The following is a 21,989-nucleotide window of genomic DNA, read 5'->3' as shown; positions in this document are numbered from 1 at the left end:
TGGGAGTTGCAGTGATTCTCTCGCCGGCTCTGATTGGTGGTCCGTGCCGCGGGTAACGCGTGGAGCTGCAGTCCGCGCAGTCTGTCTCGCCCGCTCTGATTGGCTTGTTTCCCGTGACCCTTGCCGGGAGTTGTAGTCCTCGCAGCCTGTCTCGCCCGCTCTGATTGGCTCGTTTCCCGTAACCCTTGCTGGGAGTTGTAGTCCTCGCCGGCCCTCGCTCGGGTTGTGATTGGCTAGCCCTGGCCGCGGTGCTTTCTGGGAGGTCCTGTGCGTTTTCCGGGCCGGTGCTCGCCTCCGCTTGTCCCCGCTCTGGTCTCCTGGTTCCCCGGGAGCGGCGCTTCTTCTCCCGCTCTGCATGGCCGGGAGCTGCAGGCTCCTCCTCACCACCGCCGTGCACCAGCTGCTGCTGAGGGGCCCAGGCCGCTGCCGCGGGGGAGCCGCCGCCGCCACCGCCGCGCTGCTGTGGGGAGGAGTGAGCGGGCCCGAGAGCTGCGGGGGGCGGGCGGGGAGAGGGCCGGGCAGGAGGCTGGAGAGGAGGGCTTACTGCAGCCAGGTAATGTGGCAGAGAGGGGCCTGTGGAGACCAGCGGCAGGGTTATTATACACACACACACACGTGTGGGTGTGTGTGAATTTGTAGATACACGTTTATGTATAAAGATACCAGTATGTATTGTGTGTGTATATATATATATATACACACACGTTTCTTTTTACACACTAATATAGATATATATATATATCAGTACTCGTGTAGGGTATTCTTTTCAATCAAAGGCTCTTTACACACCTTTTTAAAGGCCCTGTTCTTAGCAGTTGGCTGTTGCTTTTGATGAAGTAGGCTGGGGGTGATATCTCTGCTTTTTTTTAAACCGTGTGAATCTGGTTCAGATCTCAATGTCGGGACCTTGTCCAAGTCACTTTATCTCCCTGTGACTCGGTTACTGAAATTATATTGTACTCTCTATGGGGCGTGGACTGATTGTGCCTGCAGAAATTTTATGTGCAGTACACAATGTCAGGACAACGTAAGTAAAGGGATATGTGTAACTTTTTTATGCATTATATATCAACAATAGAAAGAGGCACTTGACTGGTCTTTCAAAGGTTATAACTTTTATTGATCTACCTGCGGCTCTGCGTCAAGCCGGAGCATTGTTGCTATGCACCCGTGGCGGTTTGCTACCTGGGATCGTTGGTGCACCTATTTTGATTGTATTGTATTGTATGTCTTTATTTATATAGCGCCATTAATGTACATAGCGCTTCACAGTAGTAATACATGTGGTAATCGAATAAATAACAGATAATATAAATAACAGATCATGGGAATAAGTGCTTTAGACAAACATAACATTAAGGAAGAGGAGTCCCTGCCCCGAGGAGCTTACAATCTAATTGGTAGGTAGGGAGAACGTACAGAGACATATAATATATATATATATATATATATATATATATTAATTTAAAAATGTTGCATTGTAAAAAAAAAAAAAAATACAACCATGTGTGTAGAAAAAAAAAAAAGATGGTGTGTAGACTCGGGTGGTAATTTCAGACATGGAAAAAACCATGAAACATAGCAGTATTTACTGAGTAGTTACTTGACCAAGCGTCCACTAAATAATCATCGGACACTTACACAATATGTAGTTTGTGTCTCAGATCTGTATATATGACTATGCTCCCAGATCCTTAGGTGATAACAGTATAAACAGCTCTTGCACATTGGCGTTGTGAATAACTTTCCAGCATGTGACGGCTTAATCCTCCCCTCCCTTGGTCCACACACACTAGGGATCCGCACAGTCCCGTCACCAGATCTCCTGTACCTCTCACTGCCTACAGTACTCGCCTCCTTTTACACGGAACTGAAAGAGTTAAGCTGTTCTCCCTCTGTTTCAACTAGTGCACAGCCAGGGTAGAGCAGATTAGCAGCGGACCTCTCCGGTGGCGAGCCTGCGTCCTACACACGAACGCACACAGGAACCGGCAGCATGAGAAGGGATTCAGGAGTCTGTGCAATGCCGGCGCTACGGTGGTTTGTAAGGCACAATCCAACGCGTTTCACACAACCGCTGATGAAGCATGGTGCAAAACATGTTGGATTACAAACCAACGTAGCGCCAGCATTGCGCAGAATCCCTTCTCACGCTGCCGGTTCCTGTGTGCGTTCGTGTGCAGGACGCAGGCTCGCCACCGGAGAGGTCCGCTGCTAATCTGCTCTACCCCGGTCATGCACGAGTCGAAACAGAGAGGGAGAACAGCTTAATTCTTTCAGTTCCATCTAGTAGGAGGCGAGTATTGTGGGCAGTGAGAGGTATGGGAGATCTGGTGACGGAGACCGCGCGGATCCCTACTGTGTGGGGACCAAGGGAGGGGAGGATTAAGCCGTCACATGCTGGAAAGGTTATTCACAACGCCAATGTGCAAGAGCTGTATATACTGTTATCACCTAAGGATCTGGGAGCATAGTCATATATACAGATCTGAGACACAACAAACTACATATTGTGTAAGTGTCCTACGATTATTTAGTGGACGCTTGGTCAAGTAACTACTCAGTAACTACTGCTATGTTTCATGTTTTTTCCATGTCTGAAATTACCACCCGAGTCTACGCACCGGAGGACATCTTCTTCTTTTTCTCTGCAACCTGTCTGGATGGACGTGGATAGCTCTCTCTCTCTTCTGGACTCTGGCAGCTGGACTTAAGTATATCCCCACATACACGGGACACCAAACACAATAGGGACTGTTGATGTCTCACTTTACAAAATTTTACACTGAAGGCTACGCTTGTAGTGACGGCGACGTCAGGCTACGGTCACGGGAAAAATCAAATTGAGATAACTTCCAGCGATCGAGACCAAGCCGTCGCGTCGCGCTTACTATAAGCGCACGCGACAGCGGCAATGCATTTGTTTTGACGTCGCCGTCGCTGTCGCCGGCTCTATAAGCGCAGCCTTAGTCACTATCACACTTTGTATTTGACGCCCCTTAAATAGGTTTAGTGACTAGCACTGTTTTCTTTTTGCAACCATATCTGTGTGCAAAGTTTTATAGCTATTCTGATCCCAGAGGAATATAAATTTGTTTTAAACAGTGTCCCACATTTTCCCCTTTACTGTACAATGTATTAAATAGAAATAGCCGTGTTAGTCCAGATAGTTAGTAAACAGTAAATTAATACTTTAGTATTTGGTGATACTTTTTTTAATTTTTATTATTATTTGGACTAACAATTGATATTATAAGACAAGCTTTCGAGAGTTTTCTCTCATCCTCAAGTCAGGCAAGGAAGAGGGTGGCATTCTCGAAAGCTTGCCTTATAATATTAGTTTAGTCCAAATAAAAAAAAGTGATAACCAAATACTGAAATACTCATTACTCTGCACTGTACAATTTACTTTTTTAGTTTATTTTAGTGAAGCAATTTTCCATGATGTTTTGATATTATAAATATTATGTTTTCTTTAAAATTAGCTCCAACTAGCTTTTTCCTGATGTATAACAGATGTTGAAATGAACCACAACTTTTACTAAACCACTTTGGCCACTGACTATGAACTTGTAATGCAACACCAAGATAATTCCTTGTAGATGTCTGTTTTTACAGGGCTTACAGTACATCTCATAGGTATCCTCTTCATGAGGTGAACACTTACATCTCTGCATGTAATGGGAGTCGGTAAATATGGCGTTTCCAGCTGCGCTCATTCCAAGTAAATCCTGCACGAGGAACATATACAGACGTGTAACGTCTTATTAACAAAACCCTGGCAAAAAAAACAAAAACAAAAATATGTTACATTTTTTTTAACGAATCCTTCTACCGAGTCAGCAAGTTGTGCAAATCCCAATACAAGACCAGTACGGGATATCCAATAGCAAATGTAAATGGCCATTCCCTCACCCATTGTTTTGTTCTAATAAGTGCAGCAGGCCCCTACGACCCCAGTGTCAGCTGCTGCGTGCACGTGGGAAAGCTGCGGTCTGTGGTTGAGCTGCTGGAGAACGCGACGGGGGGGAAGGGGCATGGTGGGGGCACGGCCATAACTTCACGCGCCTGGCGCACTCATTGGCTAAACCGCCACCGTGACGTGGCCAGCGCTCCGTCGCCACTAGAAAAGACAAAAATCTCGTCTTTCCAAAATGTGGTCGCGCATTGCGATCTCCATATGCAGGCAGCTACTGGGCCTGGCACCATAGAGGGGCAGATCTTGTGCCCATAGCGCACGCAGCGGCTAATACTGGGGACGAGGCCTGGTGCAATTATCTAAACTGTCGATGGCTTTGTTCTCCCGTGATCGATGGGCAAAGATCCTGCTTCCAAGGGTTTACAAAATTGCTGCCTATCACAAAAGAGAAAGTGCTATGGCTTGCTAAATAGTAGCTAAATAGTAGCTACCCAATGAAGCTTACTACATGAAAAAGGGAATAAATAGGGTGGGGGGGGGGGGTGGTGTTTGGGGGGAGAGTGCAAATGCAGGAGCGATCTGATTGATTAAAAGAACACACATGGGATTTTGAATGAAATGCTGCTTTAATGAATGCTTTACTGGATGGTACACACAGTGCAGACATGTACTCTGAATAGGAACAAGTGTGAACTGAAACACTGGACTAGTGGTATAATAGTTTCTATCTTGTTCAAATTAAGGTGAGCCCAACTTGACTCATTAGTAATGGTAGTGATGAGCATGCACCTACAGATGTAGCTAACTTTATTGTCCCCAGTGCCGCTGTTACCCACATTGGCGGCACCCGGGGACTAACGCTGCGGGGGGTCCCATTCGAAAGCATGGAACCCCCTCCCCCGCAGTGTGATCGCGGCAGACACAGTCTCTGGCGCCGCAGACTTTTGCTTCGACCGCGGTGCCAGAGACAGTGAGTCTTACTACATCTGTGAGCTCTCAACCTACTGATGCATTTACAAACCTGCTGCCCTATGCTTATTTTCAGGAAAGGAGAAGGATGCAGCATCCATCTTTGTCAGCAATGTATCGTATGAGTTTTGCCTACCAGATTCCACATCCTCATGTGATTTCAGTTCCTTCCATGTTTTCTTACCCTACTGCATTCATACTGTGTTAATGATGGATGCTATTGACGTAAACATCAGCTTGTCGCAGTTTCTGCCCCCCTGGCCTAATTCTTAACATGTTGTTTTGCACAGGAGCCAATGGCAATGATTTTCCCATGGTGTGAAAATGAAGTGTATCAGCATTCATTGATTGTGAGGAGCTTTCTAAATGTAATTCAGTGAGTCAGATTTTAGACAACTATCTTTAGTTTTCATCTTCTCCCTTTTTCCCCAGGGTATCTACAATTCAGATCAAGAAGGCTACTATCCGCCCTTACCAGAGTATGAATCACAGTCTATAGCAGAAAACGTAACCGAGATGTTCATTGTGAGGGTACGAGGGTTGCCGTGGTCCTGCACTGCGGATGACGTGCTGAACTTTTTTTCTGGTATGTTATTAAATGACCTGTATATCGAAAACTTTAGTTTGACGGCAGATTGGAATCACTTGGCCCACCTAGTCTTAACAATTTTCTGTCTACTGTAAAACCTCACACCCGCTTTGATCCTTTGGCTTCCTTTCATATTTATGTCTATCCCAGGCATGTGTGACAATCTCATCTGATTACATAGTATAGAAGATTTAGAAAAATACATTTCAGAAGACAATTGGTGTCAGTCACCACCGTGACCAGCCACAGCAGCCAGATGCTGCTTTTACTAGTGAAACATCGGAGCCGGATCAAGCACGCGGTGACGGACAGGACACGTTACCGCCACACAGCTCGGGGAGGGGGGAATTGGAGGCAGAGGTTGTGCACGAGCTGGGGGCGAAGCAGAGCGCTACAGGACTTTGCCCGCCTCTGCTTCCAAGGAGGTCTGTGTGTGGGGAAGAGTTGCTTTTCAGTGTGTGCTGTGTCCCTGTCACAGATACACACTAACATACAAAGCTGTTGTCCCTTTCCCCCATCACTCAACAAAAGTTTGCCTCTCTTAAAAATTCTATCTGGCTCTTTAAATTAAAAAAAAAAGTGTTTACCTCTGATGTAGAACATATACTGTATCTTACTAACAATTAAATGCATTGTTCAGCCTTTTAAGTAAATAGTCAAAATACATTGGTTCAGTGTTGAAGCCATCTTTACTAATTCATGTATTGTTCAGCATTCCAATATATTCAATACTAGTTAAAAATTAAACAATTGTGTCAGTAGTGCAAAAAAAGAGGCCAGCCATTGAGGACAGCCGTTAATAAGTAGTGATGTCATGGTTCTGTTGACGTGGGTTTCATTTGCCTCCCTGAGCTCAGGCTTTCAGGGTCACCATATTGCTATCCCTAAATGGGTTAACGAAGTTATAGAATGTAAATATTTCAAGAACTTGGCTAAACATAGCAGAAATATGGTTTACTGGCCTACCAGATCACAATATAGTTAAAAGAGAACTTAACGATTGGTATATTCATTCAGACTTGTGAAAGCATGACAAACTAGCATTTTGTTGGTGTTTTCTCTTCAGTTCAACGTCCCTAAAATGCGCAATTTTTAGCTTGTTCCGATGGGGTGGAATGCCTTTATTTTTATACTAAGTCTGCTTACTCTGCTGCCTAATTTGTTACAGTGTGAAAGCTATGTCAAATTCGAGGTTGACTAACTGACAGATCTAATGTTTAGTAAATCAAGAATATCAACAGCGCAAATGTAAAAATACATAGAAACTATAAAGTCAATATAACAAAAACAGCAAGTATGTAACTAGAGTGACAACCTGCACCCCAGTAATTGTAATAAGCAACAGCAATTTTTTTTAGGCATATTTAGGTTTACATACATTGCATTGCATTACATATATGGCCTAATACAATAATATTTTTCCTTGTTCAAGTACCTGGGGGGATGACCCAAGGACCACATCATGGTCCGGAGGTCTGGATAGGGGGAAAAAAGAGTGAGAAGAGATAGAGAGGTGGGGGGAAGGGAGTTGTCCCTCCCTCCCCTGGACCGGCAGGACTCTCTCATCCATATCCCAAGTCCCTTCTGCGTTCGTGTTACTTAGTGAGCAACAGCGATTTTAAAGAAACTATCATATAAAACTTTCTAATTTACGGCCGTTTATTTGTGGTATAATTAAAAATGAACCACGCAGAAGGTTCATTTGGGCAGAAACAGAATTGCTCATATTCAGTAATAATCTGTAAAATGATTCAATCTGGTGCATCGGTTCTAACTTCCACTTAATTACAGAACACACTTTGAGATTCTGATGGAGAATAATTAATATCGCCTGATAATTTGATTTAGTAAGATATTATTGTAAAGTTGTTGTGTTCTAGACCAACGTCGGCTCTCTTGGTAGTTGCCATTGTGCACAAACGTCTGAAACCTAACAAGTTTCTTCACGTGCACTAAAGTGTATTGAATTTCATATATCTTCTCTGTAAACCCCTCTGGCAGTGTATGCATGGGAAATTTCATGTGCAAATTCAGAATGCTTATCTTTGTGAAAGCGGATCCATGTACTCCCTTTCCGTCACACTCGGCGTGCATATGGTGTTGTACCTGGCTGCAAGTGCTTTCCCACGTTTCGGTGCCTGAGCTGCTGTGGCTGCTAAATCTTTCAGATTGCAATGTGCGAAGCGGGGCCGAGGGTGTGCACTTCATCTTCAACCGGGACGGCAAGCCCAGAGGAGATGCTGTGATTGAGTTTGAGACTGTGGAGGACCTGCAGAAGGCCGTGGAACAGCACAAAAAGTACATGGGCCAGCGCTATGTGGAAGGTATGCAGGAGCTCCAGCACCACTTATTCTATCTATAAATCTGTATGTTTTATGATCGTTTTCTTTTTTTCCTGTGAAATTTTCCATTCTTGTGCATGATATGTACACGGCCATCTGATGCATCCTATTTACACAAGCCTAATTGTCTTTCTTATTTCTTGCCCCAGTTGAATTGGTTTGCTTTTTAAGGGATAAACTTAAAAGGGGGACCTCCTGTTTCTCTCCCTTCTCATGGTTTGTTGCGTGCATCTTTTGTAAGATGTCGTAAAGCAGTTTTTAAAAGATCCACGTCACCGAGTTGGACAGTGCAATTTTAGTTGGTTTATAGCTTCCAGGCATATCCTTGCAAAAAAAAAAAGAAACTGCAGTCTCTTGCGTCTGATGTTTTTTGCTTTTTCATTATTCAAGCTATTTTACATTGTGGGATTGTTAGAAGTGATAGGAGCGCATATGCCACTTGGCTGAACACCTTCAATTTGTTGTAATTACGGTACAGCTTGGTAAGAAGTCTGGGCTTAAAGTCTAAATGAACGGACCTGTTTTGATCCTCTGCTTTCAATGTCAGACATGTCACACATGAGTGTTGAGAGTGGATCGAGTTGCAATGTAGCTTTGACTAATTTCCTCTACCATAATAATAAGGCTAAATATAATTGCTCTTGCTTATGGAAAGAAAGTATTAAGCCCTTTGACTTTCATTGCCATGGTAATCGCCATTATTTTTTTGTGCTTGAGTAATTGTGTTAAGCTTAAATGTATTTTTTTCTCTCAAAATGACTAGTATTGCTACAGTTATTAGCGTATTTTCCTCCCGATACAGTGGGCATAGGAACCATTTTCATCTTGTACGATGTTTTACAGCTGTAATCCCACCTGGTTGAAATCTCCCATGTCACGGTGGTCCCTGGAGCTGAAATGAATGTGGTTCAGCTCTGGGACGTCCCATGTTCCCATCATATTAAAGGGGGAGGGGTAGATTAGCTCGTGGGGACTGCTGCTTTAAACATAGGAAGCAAAACCTGTCATATTGACACATCAAATACATTTGTTTCACACAATGACAATGATACATTTCTGGGAAATGTTATTGTTTGGTTTCGTTTCTACATAGCGTTTGAGTCAAGAGGCTGTTTTTGTGGTGAACTCTTTTTCTAGACGTATGCAAAGTAAGCATGTCCTATAGTCGTGTACTTGGGCATATATTTATCAAACACTGCTTTGCCATAAGATGTCTTGAGGAAGGTGTCTTAGGGTCTAGCACAGCTTAGCACATTTGTGTTTTTTCCTTAAATATAAAAATGTTGCAAACTTTTCTCCGTGTTCACTAATAAAATAGTGACAACTTTTTAGTTTGACTACCTCTTAAAAGTTGGTAAAAATGTCACAAACTTCACACTTGCCTTATTGACAGTATCAGGATGAGAAGACACTTTAAAGTGATTTTCAAGCTTTTTTTTTTTTTGTGTGTGTGTTGCAATTTTCACGTCTTTTTTTTTTTTTTTTTTTTTTTTTTTTTGCAAATGCGGATATTTTTTTTTTATTTTTTTTTTGCAAATGCGGATATCTGATTTGCGAATGTCAATATTTTTATTGTTGTTGCCAAAATTGGTAATCTGTGAAAATGTTTTGCACGTTTCTAATCTGCTTTTCATTGGCGTGTTCGTCGCTTTTGCAGTTTTCGAGATGAATCAGAAGGAGGCTGAGGCTCTGCTGAATCGGATGCACACTGCGCTGTCGCCCACCAGGCCGCCCGCCGTGCCTCAAGCACCGCAGTCCTCCATGTCTTCTCCACCAAGTGATGGGATCGTGCGTCTCCGCGGCCTGCCGTACAGCTGCAGCGAGCAGGACATCCTGAATTTCTTTTTAGGTGCCTTTTTTTTATCTCTATAACTTGCTTCTGCTGTGTGTCCATTGAAGATTTTCTGACTGCAGTTTCGGGTGGATGAGAATAGCAAGTATTTTGGGATCGCAAAAAAAAATTGCCTTATACATAACCATACAGGTGATTATCCTGTTACCTGGGCAAAGGTGGCCTTACGCCATCAAATGTGCAAAACTGCTTTTTTCTTCTCTCTCTTTTTTTTTTTTTTAAACCATAAAGTTCCTCCTTTATTAAAGCTGCTTTGCTCTTTACAGGTTTGGAGATAGTGGACGAGGGGATAACGTTTGTGTTGGACCAGCGGGGTCGGAAATCTGGAGAAGCGTTTGTGCAGTTCGTCACGCAGGAATTTGCTGACCAAGCACTTCTCAAACACAAGCAGGAAATAGGCAGCAGGTAGTGAGGAGAAAGGGATACTCGTAGAAACAGGATTTCATTGAATAGCTCGTTTTCTGTGCATGTTGTGAATGAAACACTAAAATGACTGTAAACCTTTTGAAGAAATAGGAGTGTCTTTTTAACATGGCGATTAATCTTACAGCCAACGTTTCCTTATCGTTTTTGTGCATGGGGTGGTATATTGATTCATACAGTTCACATTGTGTTTGTTGTTCTTAACCCCTATCCGCTCTACGTTTTATTTCTACTTGGAATAATATAAAGATGCATCCATTTATTATAGTTTTACATTTTTACCCTAGTTTTTGCCTTGCCCTTTAAAAAATAAATCCCTTAATTCACTGCCTATGGTTGAACCGTTTCTCTCTTTCCCCCCCCCCCCTGCTTCCCTACTTCTCAGGTACATTGAAGTATTTGCAAGCAGAAGAAGTGAGATTCAGACCGCCCGTTTCCCGTTCAGGAGAAGAAAAGGGGTAACCTTTGCACCGACTTTAAAAGACCTTTATGACCCAGACAATGGAGTCATTAACAGTAGCAAAGATCTGCTCCCCGATGCAGTATCTGAGAACGATCACATGAATGGTGAGTTGTCGGTCACTCTACTGCACGTATTCTCAAACTTTTTATTCTGCCTTTTCTGATGCCACAATGTCATTTGATGCTGCGTTGCAAGAAGCCGCCTCGCGCGGGCTCCCCCGGCATGTCATTTAAATGCTTTGGGGAAGAGCGCGGGGCCTCTGTAAGCGCCGTGCGCCCCAGTTTGTGCACCCTGCTCTAACAAGCATGTACACTGATCATTGTACATAATTTTTCGTATATTTGATTTAATTGGCATTAGTGACCTGTTTTATTATTTAAAAAAATAAAAAATTGTTACATAGTTCAATTATCTGTTTCAGAGCTGAATATTTTTTTTAAATTAAATTTAAATATTACTTGCAGTTAACCTGTAAAAAAAATGTATTAAAAATAGTGACTTTGTTCACCTGTCGTTGGCCAGGGAAAAACTGCAACAGAATTAATTTTGTTCTTGAATAAAGTTTGTGACTTGTGCGTGCATAATGTTTTCATTAGCAAACCTAGGAATGTGCAAAATGCGTTGCCCACGCATGTCATTATTATATCTTCTTTTGCAGAATATGGTAAAGAGCTTTCTGCCAAATCTCTGGATGTTCCTGACTTCACAAATATATCTGCGGTCCATGATATCCATATTCGGGGCATACCTTTCCAGGCATCAGGGCAGGATATTGCAAATGTACGTTTCCACCAGTAGCTTGGGTAGGGGAAAAAAAAAGACACATCTCACCAGTCATACCTAGGCAATGAGAATTATTGTTGGTGCTAGCACTAATTATTGGGGTCATTTAGACAAATGTATATTATTTTATTGGTGTACTCATTGCTTTTTAAAACGGACAGATATTCTTGTTTCTGGAATAACTGTAGTTTGTGATGTTCAGCTGTTTTTTGCTTCATTTGTCTTCAGATTTTTCATCCACTGATGCCTTTGAAGATCAACATTGAGTACAGTGCGGATGCAGGAGGTGCTACTGGTGAAGCAGTTGTGAGGTTTTTGACTCATGAGGATGCTGTCGCTGCCATGGCAAAAAACAGATCCCACATCCGTAAGTAATATCTATCCACCAGAGCTATCTGTCTGGCCAACACAGTCTCCTAGAAGCTCTGCTGTCTGAGTCCTTTTGAAAAAGAATTCAATAGAGATATGATGTCATATTATTTAGGGAGGACCTTGTGGGCCCTATTCACCAAGCAGTGCTATTCCATATGACACCTTCTGGCACCTGAATTAGGCATCTTCTGAAATAGCACTGCCTGGTAAATTTAGTGTGTTTTCGTTTTTACCAATTAAGGTAAGATATAGTAAAACAATATATCTGGTGGGATTTCTGCTTTAAAAGTGCAACATGAGGACCACAGCAGTTTATTGACCTCATTATTTCTGTGTTTTTCTCACTAGAACATGGATATATAGAACTTTTTCTAAACTCGTCTCCAGATGGTAAATGAGGTCTGTGTTGGAAATTCTGTTGCGCACAGCTATATTAAAAAGGTAACGTAAACAAATATTATGCAAATACAGTACATGTATACTCCAATATTTAAAGAAATGCACCAGGGCATGACTGAGTACTTGAGACGTTTCAAAGTTTCTTCTCCAGACACATTAGGTCAGTGTTTTTCAGCAGTTCCTAGAATCGCTAAAGCGTAATGGGACATTTGTCCACGACCAAATCGCAGCCGGTGCTCCGCACCCAGGACGACTCACCGCAGGTCGTCTTGCTGCCAGTCACCCCGCCACCATCTTTGCATGTCCTCCCGGCTGCCATCTTTACATGTCCTTCTGCCCAGCTGCAGTGCACCTCGTGCGGCCTCTGCTCCTGCGCTATTTGTGAGCATGGCAATGCGTGTGCGTGCAGCCAGACACTGGGTGGCTGGCAGCAACATTTACCAGCACCGTGTTCGCAGGGCTGTACATATAATTTTTGCAGATGAGCCCCTGCCCCATAGAGCTTACAATCTATGTTTTTGTTGCCTGAGTCACAAGGAGATATTGGCCAAGGTCACAAGGAGCTGTTTCCCGAGTCGGTGCTTTTACTCACTGAGCCGCTCCTTCAGCCCTTCTGAATTGTTAAGTGTGTATAAATCATCACCTTTAAAAGATTTTGATGCCACTGTCCCTACTTCTAAGTTGTGTGTGAAAGCGTAGAAATAATATCAATAAGTCTAGGGTTCAACATATCATAATGAGTTTTTTGCACCAAGGTACGCAGAAGAGATAATTAAAAAATGAGCTCTTTTCTCTGACCACATATTGCTTGACATCACACTTTTATACATTTCAAATGAGTAATACACCCTTAAGGGGGCTGGCTTAGAGATAAAGGAAAATATAATGACTTGTATAAAAACCTTATTCAAGCAAAAATATATGCTTCGTAGGCTAACATTTACCCTACATATCTCCCCGTAATTTGAGCCTCATAACCTCCTGACTTAAGGAGTAAACCTCTTAGGCCGCACGTATAGTGCACGTGACGTCACCCGTCGCTGCTAGCAAAAGTTGTATTTCGCTTTGCGCCGGCGTCGCGGGCGACCAGGCCATTGATTGGTTCAGGGGCTGTCACATAAGGCGACAGCGCCATAAAAATCAAATATTGCCGGCTTCAAAAAATCTTGGCGCCGTCGCGCTTACTATAAGCGCACGTGGCGGCGGCAATGCATTTGTTTTCGGGCGACGTCGCCGGCACTAAGCGCGGCCTTAGCCCTTTTTGTGTAGCTGCAAGATAACAGAAGCGGGGGCTCAGCAAGAATGAGTTTGTTAGAAAAACTGTGACAATGCAATTATTTCAATTTCATGACTAGAAGGAATTATACGAGGGTTGGTCTTTGCTTAGGAGCGATGCTCTGCAGCGCAGCTTTCATACACAAACAGATACGCATACATACAAACACTCAAAATGGCTGCTGTGCCAAAATGGTGGTGATGAGTCTGTCTTCATATAGCCTAAGCAACACCCCTTATCTGAAATCTTCACGTGTTTGAAATGATGATGCAAGGTGCAGCTGCACTAATTTAATGCAATAGTCAGCAAAGGAAATCATGTCGTTCTGATAAGTTTTCAAAATGTGTTTAATTTTCCCCCCTTCTGGAATGTAAAAACCCCATTTGGCTAATTGGAGTCTAAATCGTATTCCTGTGACATTTACGAAGCTGTGCTGTGGTTAGACAAAATGGTGAAAGCTGCAACGCGCGCGAGAATAGTTGCTGGGGAAGAATGTTATTTATAAATGACCTGTTACATACTTTTTTCTAAATGTCACTCCTAGTATTAACCAATTTGCACCACTTTATATTCTGTTTCGTAAAAAACTGGGGAGGAGTCTTGGGAGGGAGCACCCTTCCGAGGATATATTTTTTTTTTTTTTTTTTAGTAAATAGAATATCAAATAGGTGCAAATTGGTGCATGCTTGGAGTGAAATTTAGAACAAACAGTCAGATCATTTATTAATAACTGACCTGCAGTCATACAGGCCCCTCCTCATCCTCTCACCCTCACACCCCCCTCATCTCATCCTCTCCCTTCATCCCCCCCCCGTCATCCTCTCTCATCCCCCCCCTCCCGTCATCCCCCCCTCCCGTCATCCCCCCTCCCGTCATCCCCCCTCCCGTCATCCCCCCTCCCGTCATCCCCTCATCCCCCCCGCTCCCGTCAACCCCTCATCCCCCCCTCCCGTCATCCTCTCTCATCCCCTCATCCCCCCCCGCTCCCGTCATCCCCTCATCCCCCCTCCCCTCATCCTCTCATCTCCCCGCTCCCCTCATCCCCCCTCCCCTATCCTCTCTCATCCCCCCCCCCCTCCCGTCATTCTCTCATCCCCCCTCCCGTCATTCTCTCATCCCCCCCTCCCGTCATTCTCTCTCATCCCCCCCCTCCCGTCATTCTCTCTCATTCCCCCCTCCCGTCATTCTCTCTCATCCCCCCCTCCCGTCATTCTCTCTCATCCCCCCTCCCGTCATCCTCTCATCCCCCCCTCCCGTCATTCTCTCATACCCCCCTCCCGTCATTCTCTCTCATACCCCCCTCCCGTCATTCTCTCTCATACCCCCCTCCCGTCATTCTCTCTCATACCCCCCTCCCGTCATCCTCATACCCCCCTCATCTCATCCTCTCTCATCTCCCCCTCCCGTCATCCTCTCTCATCCCCCCCTCCCGTCATCCCCCCCTCCCGTCATCCCCCCTCCCGTCATCCCCTCATCCCCCCCGCTCCCGTCATCCCCTCATCCCCCCTCATCCTCTCATCTCCCCGCTCCCGTCATCCCCTCATCCCCCCGCTCCCCTCATCCCCCCCTCCCCTATCCTCTCATCCCCCCCTCCCCTATCCTCTCTCATCCCCCTGCTCCTGTCATCCTCTCTCATCCCCCCGCTCCCTTCATCCCCTCATCCCCCCGCTCCCGTCATCCCCTCATCCACCCCTCCCCTCATCCTCTCTCATCCCCTCATCCTCTCTCATCCCCCCCCTCCCGTCATTCTCTCATCCCCCCCTCCCGTCATTCTCTCATCCCCCCTCCCGTCATTCTCTCTCATCCCCCCCTCCCGTCATTCTCTCTCATCCCCCCCTCCCGTCATTCTCTCTCATCCCCCCCTCCCGTCATCCTCTCATCCCCCCCTCCCGTCATTCTCTCATACCCCCCTCCCGTCATTCTCTCATACCCCCCTCCCGTCATTCTCTCATACCCCCCTCCCGTCATTCTCTCATACCCCCCTCCCGTCATTCTCTCATACCCCCCTCCCGTCATTCTCTCATACCCCCTTCCCATCATTCTCTCTCATACCCCCCTCCCGTCATCCTCTCTCATCCCCCCCTCCCGTCATCCTCTCATCCCCCCCCTCCCGTCATTCTCTCTCATCCCCCCCTCCCGTCATTCTCTCTCATCCCCCCCTCCCGTCATTCTCTCTCATCCCCCCCTCCCGTCATTCTCTCATCCCCCCTCCCGTCATTCTCTCTCATCCCCCCTCCCGTCATTCTCTCTCATCCCCCCCTCCCGTCATTCTCTCTCATCCCCCCCTCCCGTCATTCTCTCTCATCCCCCCTCCCGTCATCCTCTCATCCCCCCCCTCCCGTTATCCTCTCATCCCCCCCTCCCGTCAGCCTCTCTCATCCCCCCCTCCCGTCATCCTCTCATCCCCCCCTCCCGTTATCCTCTTATCCCCCCACTCCCGTCAGCCTCTCTCACCCCCCCACTCCCGTCAGCCTCTCTCATCCACCCCCCCTCCTCCCTTCATCCTCACCCCCTCCTCCCTTCATCCTCACCCCCATGGGACAGCCAGGGAACACGCACACACACAAAATGGAACAAATACATACACGCGCGCACATACAGAACAAATACACACAGGACACAGCCTCACCTCTCTGCCTCATGCTTTTCCTCTGCTCTTTGGCCCCACCCCCATGCTCCTGCCACCTACTCCTGATTGGCTGCATTAGGCCGAGTCCATAGAAGGACAGGCCGTGCTGAGGCGTGCGGACGCTCTGCGCTGAGCCCCTGCATCCTCAATGAGGATGCTTTGAGAGGGGGCTCACGCGAGCGTCCGCAGGCGTGCTGACGAGATGGAGGTTTCAGCCGAGCGCCAAGCTGTTTTTCAGCGCGCTGTCGGCTGAAAACCTCCAATCCCAGCACAGCAGTGTCGACGGCGCCGTGACGTCGACGTCAGTGCGTCGTGGGCGATTGGCCCAGACGTCAGTGCCCCGCCTCCAACCACCTCCCCCCGGCTCCGATCGCGCCCGCTGGCTCGCCTGTATGGGCATGAAATCGCCCAGATTTCAGCAGGCGAGCCTCAGCGCGGTTCGGATCGCCTCACCCCTCTATGGCCTGGGCCTTACACAGCAGCAGCCGCCAATCAGGATGGAGGATGCTGCCCCGCCCCCTAGCAGCAGCAGCCATGCTCTCCCTTCTCAGTGGAAATCCCGCGATTGGTTACTAAGTCCGGATAGGTAATATTGACTACACATACATGTCCTCTATTATCTCTCATTTTTTACTGGACAGAGTAACCAAATACCGGGCTGTCCGGTTCAATACTGGACACCTGGCAATCCTATTAGTAACACTTATTTGATACCTACTTAAGTGATGTCGATAGATTTGCTGATTGTATATAGAATGCAGTGCTTGTCCTTGATAAATGTAGAGTTGTAAGTCAGACTATCAGGCCAGTTCTTCATATGTATGCTAGTGATGTGGCGTTTGTTCACACTATGGTTCATCTCCAATTCATATAACTTCCACGGCACAGATTTCAGAACCTCTAACCTTTTCTACATTTGTGATCTAGTTCTAGTTGTGGGTTTCTTCATACAAGTTCTGTATAGTGATTCTCTGTAGCCTTTGATACCTTCTAGAGCAGGGGTGTGCAAACTGGGGGGCGCGGGCGGTTGCAGAGGGCCCGCACTCTTCTCCAGGGTATTTAAATTAAATGCCGGGGGGGAGGAGGGGGTTCTGTTAATGGCAGCTATTGTTAGTGCACAGATGTGCCAAGGCCTTTTTTTCCCCCCTGAATACTATATTCTTTTTGCAAATAATTAACTTAGTAACTACTGAGGCAACTCTGGAAAATAACACTTGTTTTTCTTTAATGCACTGTTATTTGTTATTTGTCTTTACTTAATATTACGTGAATCCAATACTTTCTAATAGGTTTGATCACAATTGTATAATATTTATGGGCAAATAAAATGTTAGCATTGTTTTGACAGGTGAGTGGGTAAACATTTAAAGTAAATTCATGACGTGGCAGCCAATGTAATTGTTTCATATTTGAGCCACTTACAAACTTGTCTTAATCTGTAGCTCGTCAGAAAGCTGTGTATGTAATGTTTTTAATATATGTCATATATTATAATTTGCCAATAGTAATATTTGAATATAATGAATATTATTTGCTTGTTTCTAGGAGAAAGCAAGGATCCCTTCACCTTCCCTGGACATTAGACTGTGCAAATTCTTCTACAAACTCAGCCATTCAACAAGACGGTTGTTTTCAACAAACTGGTGTCTTTTATAAATATATATATATTATTTTTTTGCCTGCTGTTAGGATATGATGCCATTGTTAATCCAGCAGGAACCCAGTATAATTTCTTTTTGGCTACAGTCATTATTTGCTAATAAATAATTGATGGGAGAAGGTTTCCTCCACTGCCGCCCATCACAACTCTCAATCATTTGATAAAACTTGTGAACCAGCAAATTTTTTTTTTTTGCATCAAAGTGCCTAAGTTATACAAGATGTAGTCTGCAATGCCAGACCTCTAAATCAATAGGTTTATGTACAACTGAAATGTAGTACATACAAGAAGAAAAACAAACAAACATGAATACAATTAGAAATGGAAGGCTGGATGGGAAGATACGGACATAAATGCAAGTGTTTACAAGTCATGAATTAGCCTGTTTAATCCCAAAAGCTCAGAACATGCTGTTTTTGGTTAATTTTACAATGAACGTTGATTCTCATTGCCAGTCTTCCAGAATAAATTTTATTTCTTCCTCATTAAATTAAATAAGTGTGGTGGGTTTGTTCCTTGCATATTTGATTTGCATTGAATTATCACTTTATTAAAGCTGATTCATGAATATAGTTGTATTTTGTTTTGGGTGATGGAATTAAATAAACATTACACACCTATCAGTGACCCATTTTCTTGACTGTTTAAAATGTTGTCGGGGGGTGTGTTTGAGTGGAGGCTTCTAATTTGTGTTGCCAAAAGGACCATGTTCGGCATGTAAAATTGAGCAAATATTTAAGATGGAAGCGCCACAAAAATAAACGTATTAAACACAGAGTTTTAATACAGAGGCGTCACCTGCTGACTATTTTGGCCTGGAGCATATTTGGTAACAGTACAGCAATAAATTGCATGGATTATACGATCGGTGCTGATTTTCTTTATTCGGGTATCCGTGTGAAAGTAGAATGGAGCAGGCATTGCAGTATTTCACTGGTCAAGACTTCCCATATACAGTACTACACCAATGTATTTTGCCTCTTCTTACACTTGTACACCACCACTGTGTGAAAGATATTAAGGCACATAAATGGGTTACATTACTGTACAACTTTCTCTAACTGCATGTTGAGCTCAGGCATTATTTGTACTTTAAGGAAAAAGTGTTTCTTTCCCCCCCACCCCCCCCCCCAACATGTTACGTTGAGCCCCAGGGTAGAATGCATCTTTTCACATAAGCCTATTTATTATGGCCTATGCTTTCTGACATGGGCTGCTAGAAGCTGCTTCATTGGTTAACTGATATTTTAGAGAACTCTACCCCAAACGTGGTAGGTGAAAGGTAATGCCCCAATGCTTTGCCTGTAAATAATGTAATAACTGTTTTGTATTTTAGATTGGCATGTATAGAGTTAAGTAGTCACTTTGGTCCAGATCCACAAAAGGGTGCTAAGCTTTAGCACACCACAGCTCCCATTCATTTTGTGGATCTGGGCCTTTGAATGCTATAAGAGGAACCCACTAGGTTTGCAGAGTAGTATCACATGCTACATGTATAGTACTTATGCTAAACTCACAAACTGGACATGTGCTTCTTAATTAGCTACTTGGAAGCTGCAGTGACTAGTACCTGGTCACTTTGAACTATGTAATCTTGATTTGGTGATTTCATGTTTACAATAAAATGTTTGTCTCCAAGCTATGTTCTTTTCGCAATGAGAATTGCTGGAGTTGTAAGCCAAATGTAAAAAACAAACACTTTCAAGCAGTAGTAGAGTGTAAAAGGGATTCATTTTGTTACCAATAATACTTTTACTTATTATTAAAGTCAAGGTGCTGTCGTTCTAAAGCAGAAAAGCATAGGTGGAACTCGGCGGTTACCAATGACTAACACAGCAATTATTAACTCAAGTATAAGTTGTATATCCAGTTTAATACGAAATATACATTAGCAGCTTATCAGAGAAGTGAAGCAGAGTAGATGAAGACAATAAGAAATGAATGTTACATTAAGTTACAGAACACACAACCGTATGTGTAGGGCCATAACTTACCACCCCTTATACATTCAGCACAAATCTCTGCCATTTTGATATAAATCACAGCTAAAACAGTTCTGCATGATATGAAAGTATCAAATGTGAAACCAGTGATGGGAGGGTTAATGTGCTCGCGTTGTACTTCTCAGGGATTAGTCATTTCCCATCAGAAGACAACACTCGGCACACAGCATTGTGTTATCTGCAGTCCATGGAGTGGGCAAAAGATTCAGATGATTCCATTTGGTGCAGGAGAGGATGGCCACTGCCATTTGAAAGTCCTCTACACCAAACAGGTTCAATACAAAGAACTGGGTCAGCAAAAGTCTCTGTCAAAGACCTTTTCCTTTCAATTGTACAATAGAAATCTATGATAAGAAAATGATTGTCTTAAGAATATGTTAATGCTCAGTGAGTAAAAAAAGTGCTAGAGACACAGGCCAGCATTCACTAGATTCAGATAAGAGGAATCTGAGCCCAGTCTTGTGTTAACTTCCATTGCCTTGAATGGCCGTTAATTGGAGTTTAGTGACACTTCCCCATAAGTGTTTTGTTTTGCCACAAATTGAGGGGAAAACCCATTACTGTTATTCCCCTGAGAGTTTATAGCAGATCCCGCCACCCACAAAATTAATATTGGAAGAGTAATTGTAATTACCTTTTGAGATTACTAAAGAGTAAAATAGCCTACGATGTCAGGTTTAAATACCACAATAAAATCATTGAATCATTATTTCATACAAAACCAGTGTAGTGCCCAAAACAACAAATCAAATGCAACATTTAACAGAAAATGTAACAAAAATATCCATTTGCACAAAATACATTCTTTGGTCTTCCCTGTAAGAGGGACTTGTAACACCGGCACACTGCAAAATCCTTTGGTGATGAAGAGGTTAATGACATTCTTAGCTTTTCTATGCTGGAACTAAGGCAACATGGAACATCCCCATGATAAGTAAGCCAGGTGCCTGCTGAGACAGCAGATCAGAGCAAAGCGCCCGCAAGTCAGGAGCTTAGCCACGCCACCTGTTCTAAATTCACTTTGGCAGCTTCTGATATCCGAACTCTAAAGATGTTTTGAACCTGGCTGGGGACTTGTAAAAGCTTTAAACAAGAGATGCAATGGACAAAAAAAAACAAATCACCCCCCTCATTTGAAATTATTTTGCACGTTACCGTTTCATTTTACTTAAGTGCTACACACACATTTTTTTTTTTTAATGACATGATCGTGTCCCATTGATTATGAAGGTCAATATGTTGTTGGATAGCATTCACATACTTGCATGTCTGGGAACTGGGCAAGAGACCACAGATGGTATTCCCTAGAAATTTCACAGAGAACAATAAATAAATGGTTTATTTTACTTCTAGTTGTGGCTTTCTAAACCGCTTTGTTGGGATGAGAAATTACATGGCAGATTTATATGATGGTAACCTACATCTGTGGTCTTTATAATTTCATGGAAAATCCTGCCACAGATTTAACCCCCCCCCCCTGATTTTACATAAACTGGAGGCGGAGTTCTGTGCTGAACCTCACTATTTCCCCCTGGTTCCTGGGATAATTACCAGCGTACTCGCTGGTGCCCCTTTACTGGAGAAACCAAATCTTCCGGGATCAGTGGACCAATAGGAAGCCGCAACACCAACACTTTCCTATTGGCTGATACCGGGCAGCCATATTGTTTTTTTACACACGGATGCACATACACAAAGTCGAGCAGTTCAGATCCTGAAGATCCCCCGGGAATCATGTTGAAAAACAATTGACTATTTTTTTTGCAGTTTGCTGCTTTAACAGCAGAAAAATGCATAATACAATATAGCAATCAACATTGTTTCAAATACATTTGTTACTAAGAGAAAGTCAAGATATTTGAACGGAGACCTATAGATATGCACATGGGTTTATAGTTTTTCCGTGTATTTGGTCTTTTGCAATGGCTGCACACCATGTGAACCATGGGATGGTATTGTATCATGTTGCTGGATGAAACCACTCTTCGGGGCCAGCAGGACTCGGCAAAAAAAGGTGGTGAGGACTTCTATTGGATACAGCACATTGTCCTTGGATGCCACTGGAGCACACTGCGCCTCTTAGGATGGACTGCTGGAGTATTGCTCTATTAATCGTTTGTGACATGGGTTACAAACTCTTTCAGGATTAATGGAAGAGGGAAGAGGAAGCTCGTTTGCCGAGCATGTGGAACAAAATAGTCCTCTGCAGTTCCTGCACTCGTTCTGCAAAGGAGAAAGACAATACATTCAATGAACTGTATAAAGTACAGTATGTAACTGGTAGTGCATACTGGGTGCATCAAATTCTAT

At 44.0% G+C, this 21,989-nt stretch overlaps 2 protein-coding genes across 9 annotated transcripts in view; one reads left to right on the top strand and one right to left on the bottom strand.

The window, feature by feature from the left end:
• Nucleotides 1-242: 242 nt before the first annotated feature.
• On the top strand, nt 243-18,299 carry GRSF1 (G-rich RNA sequence binding factor 1). 3 transcript variants are annotated; one of them, XM_075607897.1, is made up of 11 exons: nt 243-553; nt 5,179-5,238; nt 5,321-5,474; nt 7,646-7,801; nt 9,477-9,668; nt 9,938-10,076; nt 10,480-10,661; nt 11,216-11,337; nt 11,569-11,707; nt 12,061-12,153; nt 17,562-18,299. In XM_075607897.1, the coding sequence occupies exons 1-10, from the start codon at nt 356-358 to the stop codon at nt 12,108-12,110; spliced, it is 1,392 nt and encodes a 463-aa protein (XP_075464012.1). In that variant the 5' UTR covers nt 243-355; the 3' UTR covers nt 12,111-12,153; nt 17,562-18,299. The 3 variants fall into 3 exon arrangements, with proteins under 3 accessions (XP_075464012.1, XP_075464021.1, XP_075464029.1); XM_075607914.1 differs by lacking the exon at nt 243-553 and adding an exon at nt 986-1,027; XM_075607906.1 differs by lacking the exon at nt 5,179-5,238 and having other exon boundaries at nt 244-553.
• Nucleotides 18,300-19,530: 1,231 nt separating this feature from the next.
• The window catches only part of RUFY3 (RUN and FYVE domain containing 3), a 101,930-nt gene continuing 99,471 nt past the window's right edge, over nt 19,531-21,989 (bottom strand). For 5 of the 6 annotated variants that reach the window (XM_075607808.1, XM_075607818.1, XM_075607855.1 and 2 more), the window contains one exon: nt 19,531-21,902. In XM_075607808.1, coding sequence (XP_075463923.1) covers nt 21,759-21,902 — 144 coding nt within the window. In that variant the 3' untranslated portion in view covers nt 19,531-21,758. The remainder of the gene's footprint in view (nt 21,903-21,989) is intronic. The other variant, XR_012802609.1, reaches the window with a different exon arrangement.

This window comes from Ascaphus truei, chromosome 1 (genome assembly GCF_040206685.1).
Source record: "Ascaphus truei isolate aAscTru1 chromosome 1, aAscTru1.hap1, whole genome shotgun sequence".
Taxonomy (NCBI): Eukaryota; Metazoa; Chordata; class Amphibia; order Anura; family Ascaphidae; genus Ascaphus; species Ascaphus truei.
This window is presented reverse-complemented; position numbering and strand designations above follow the sequence as displayed.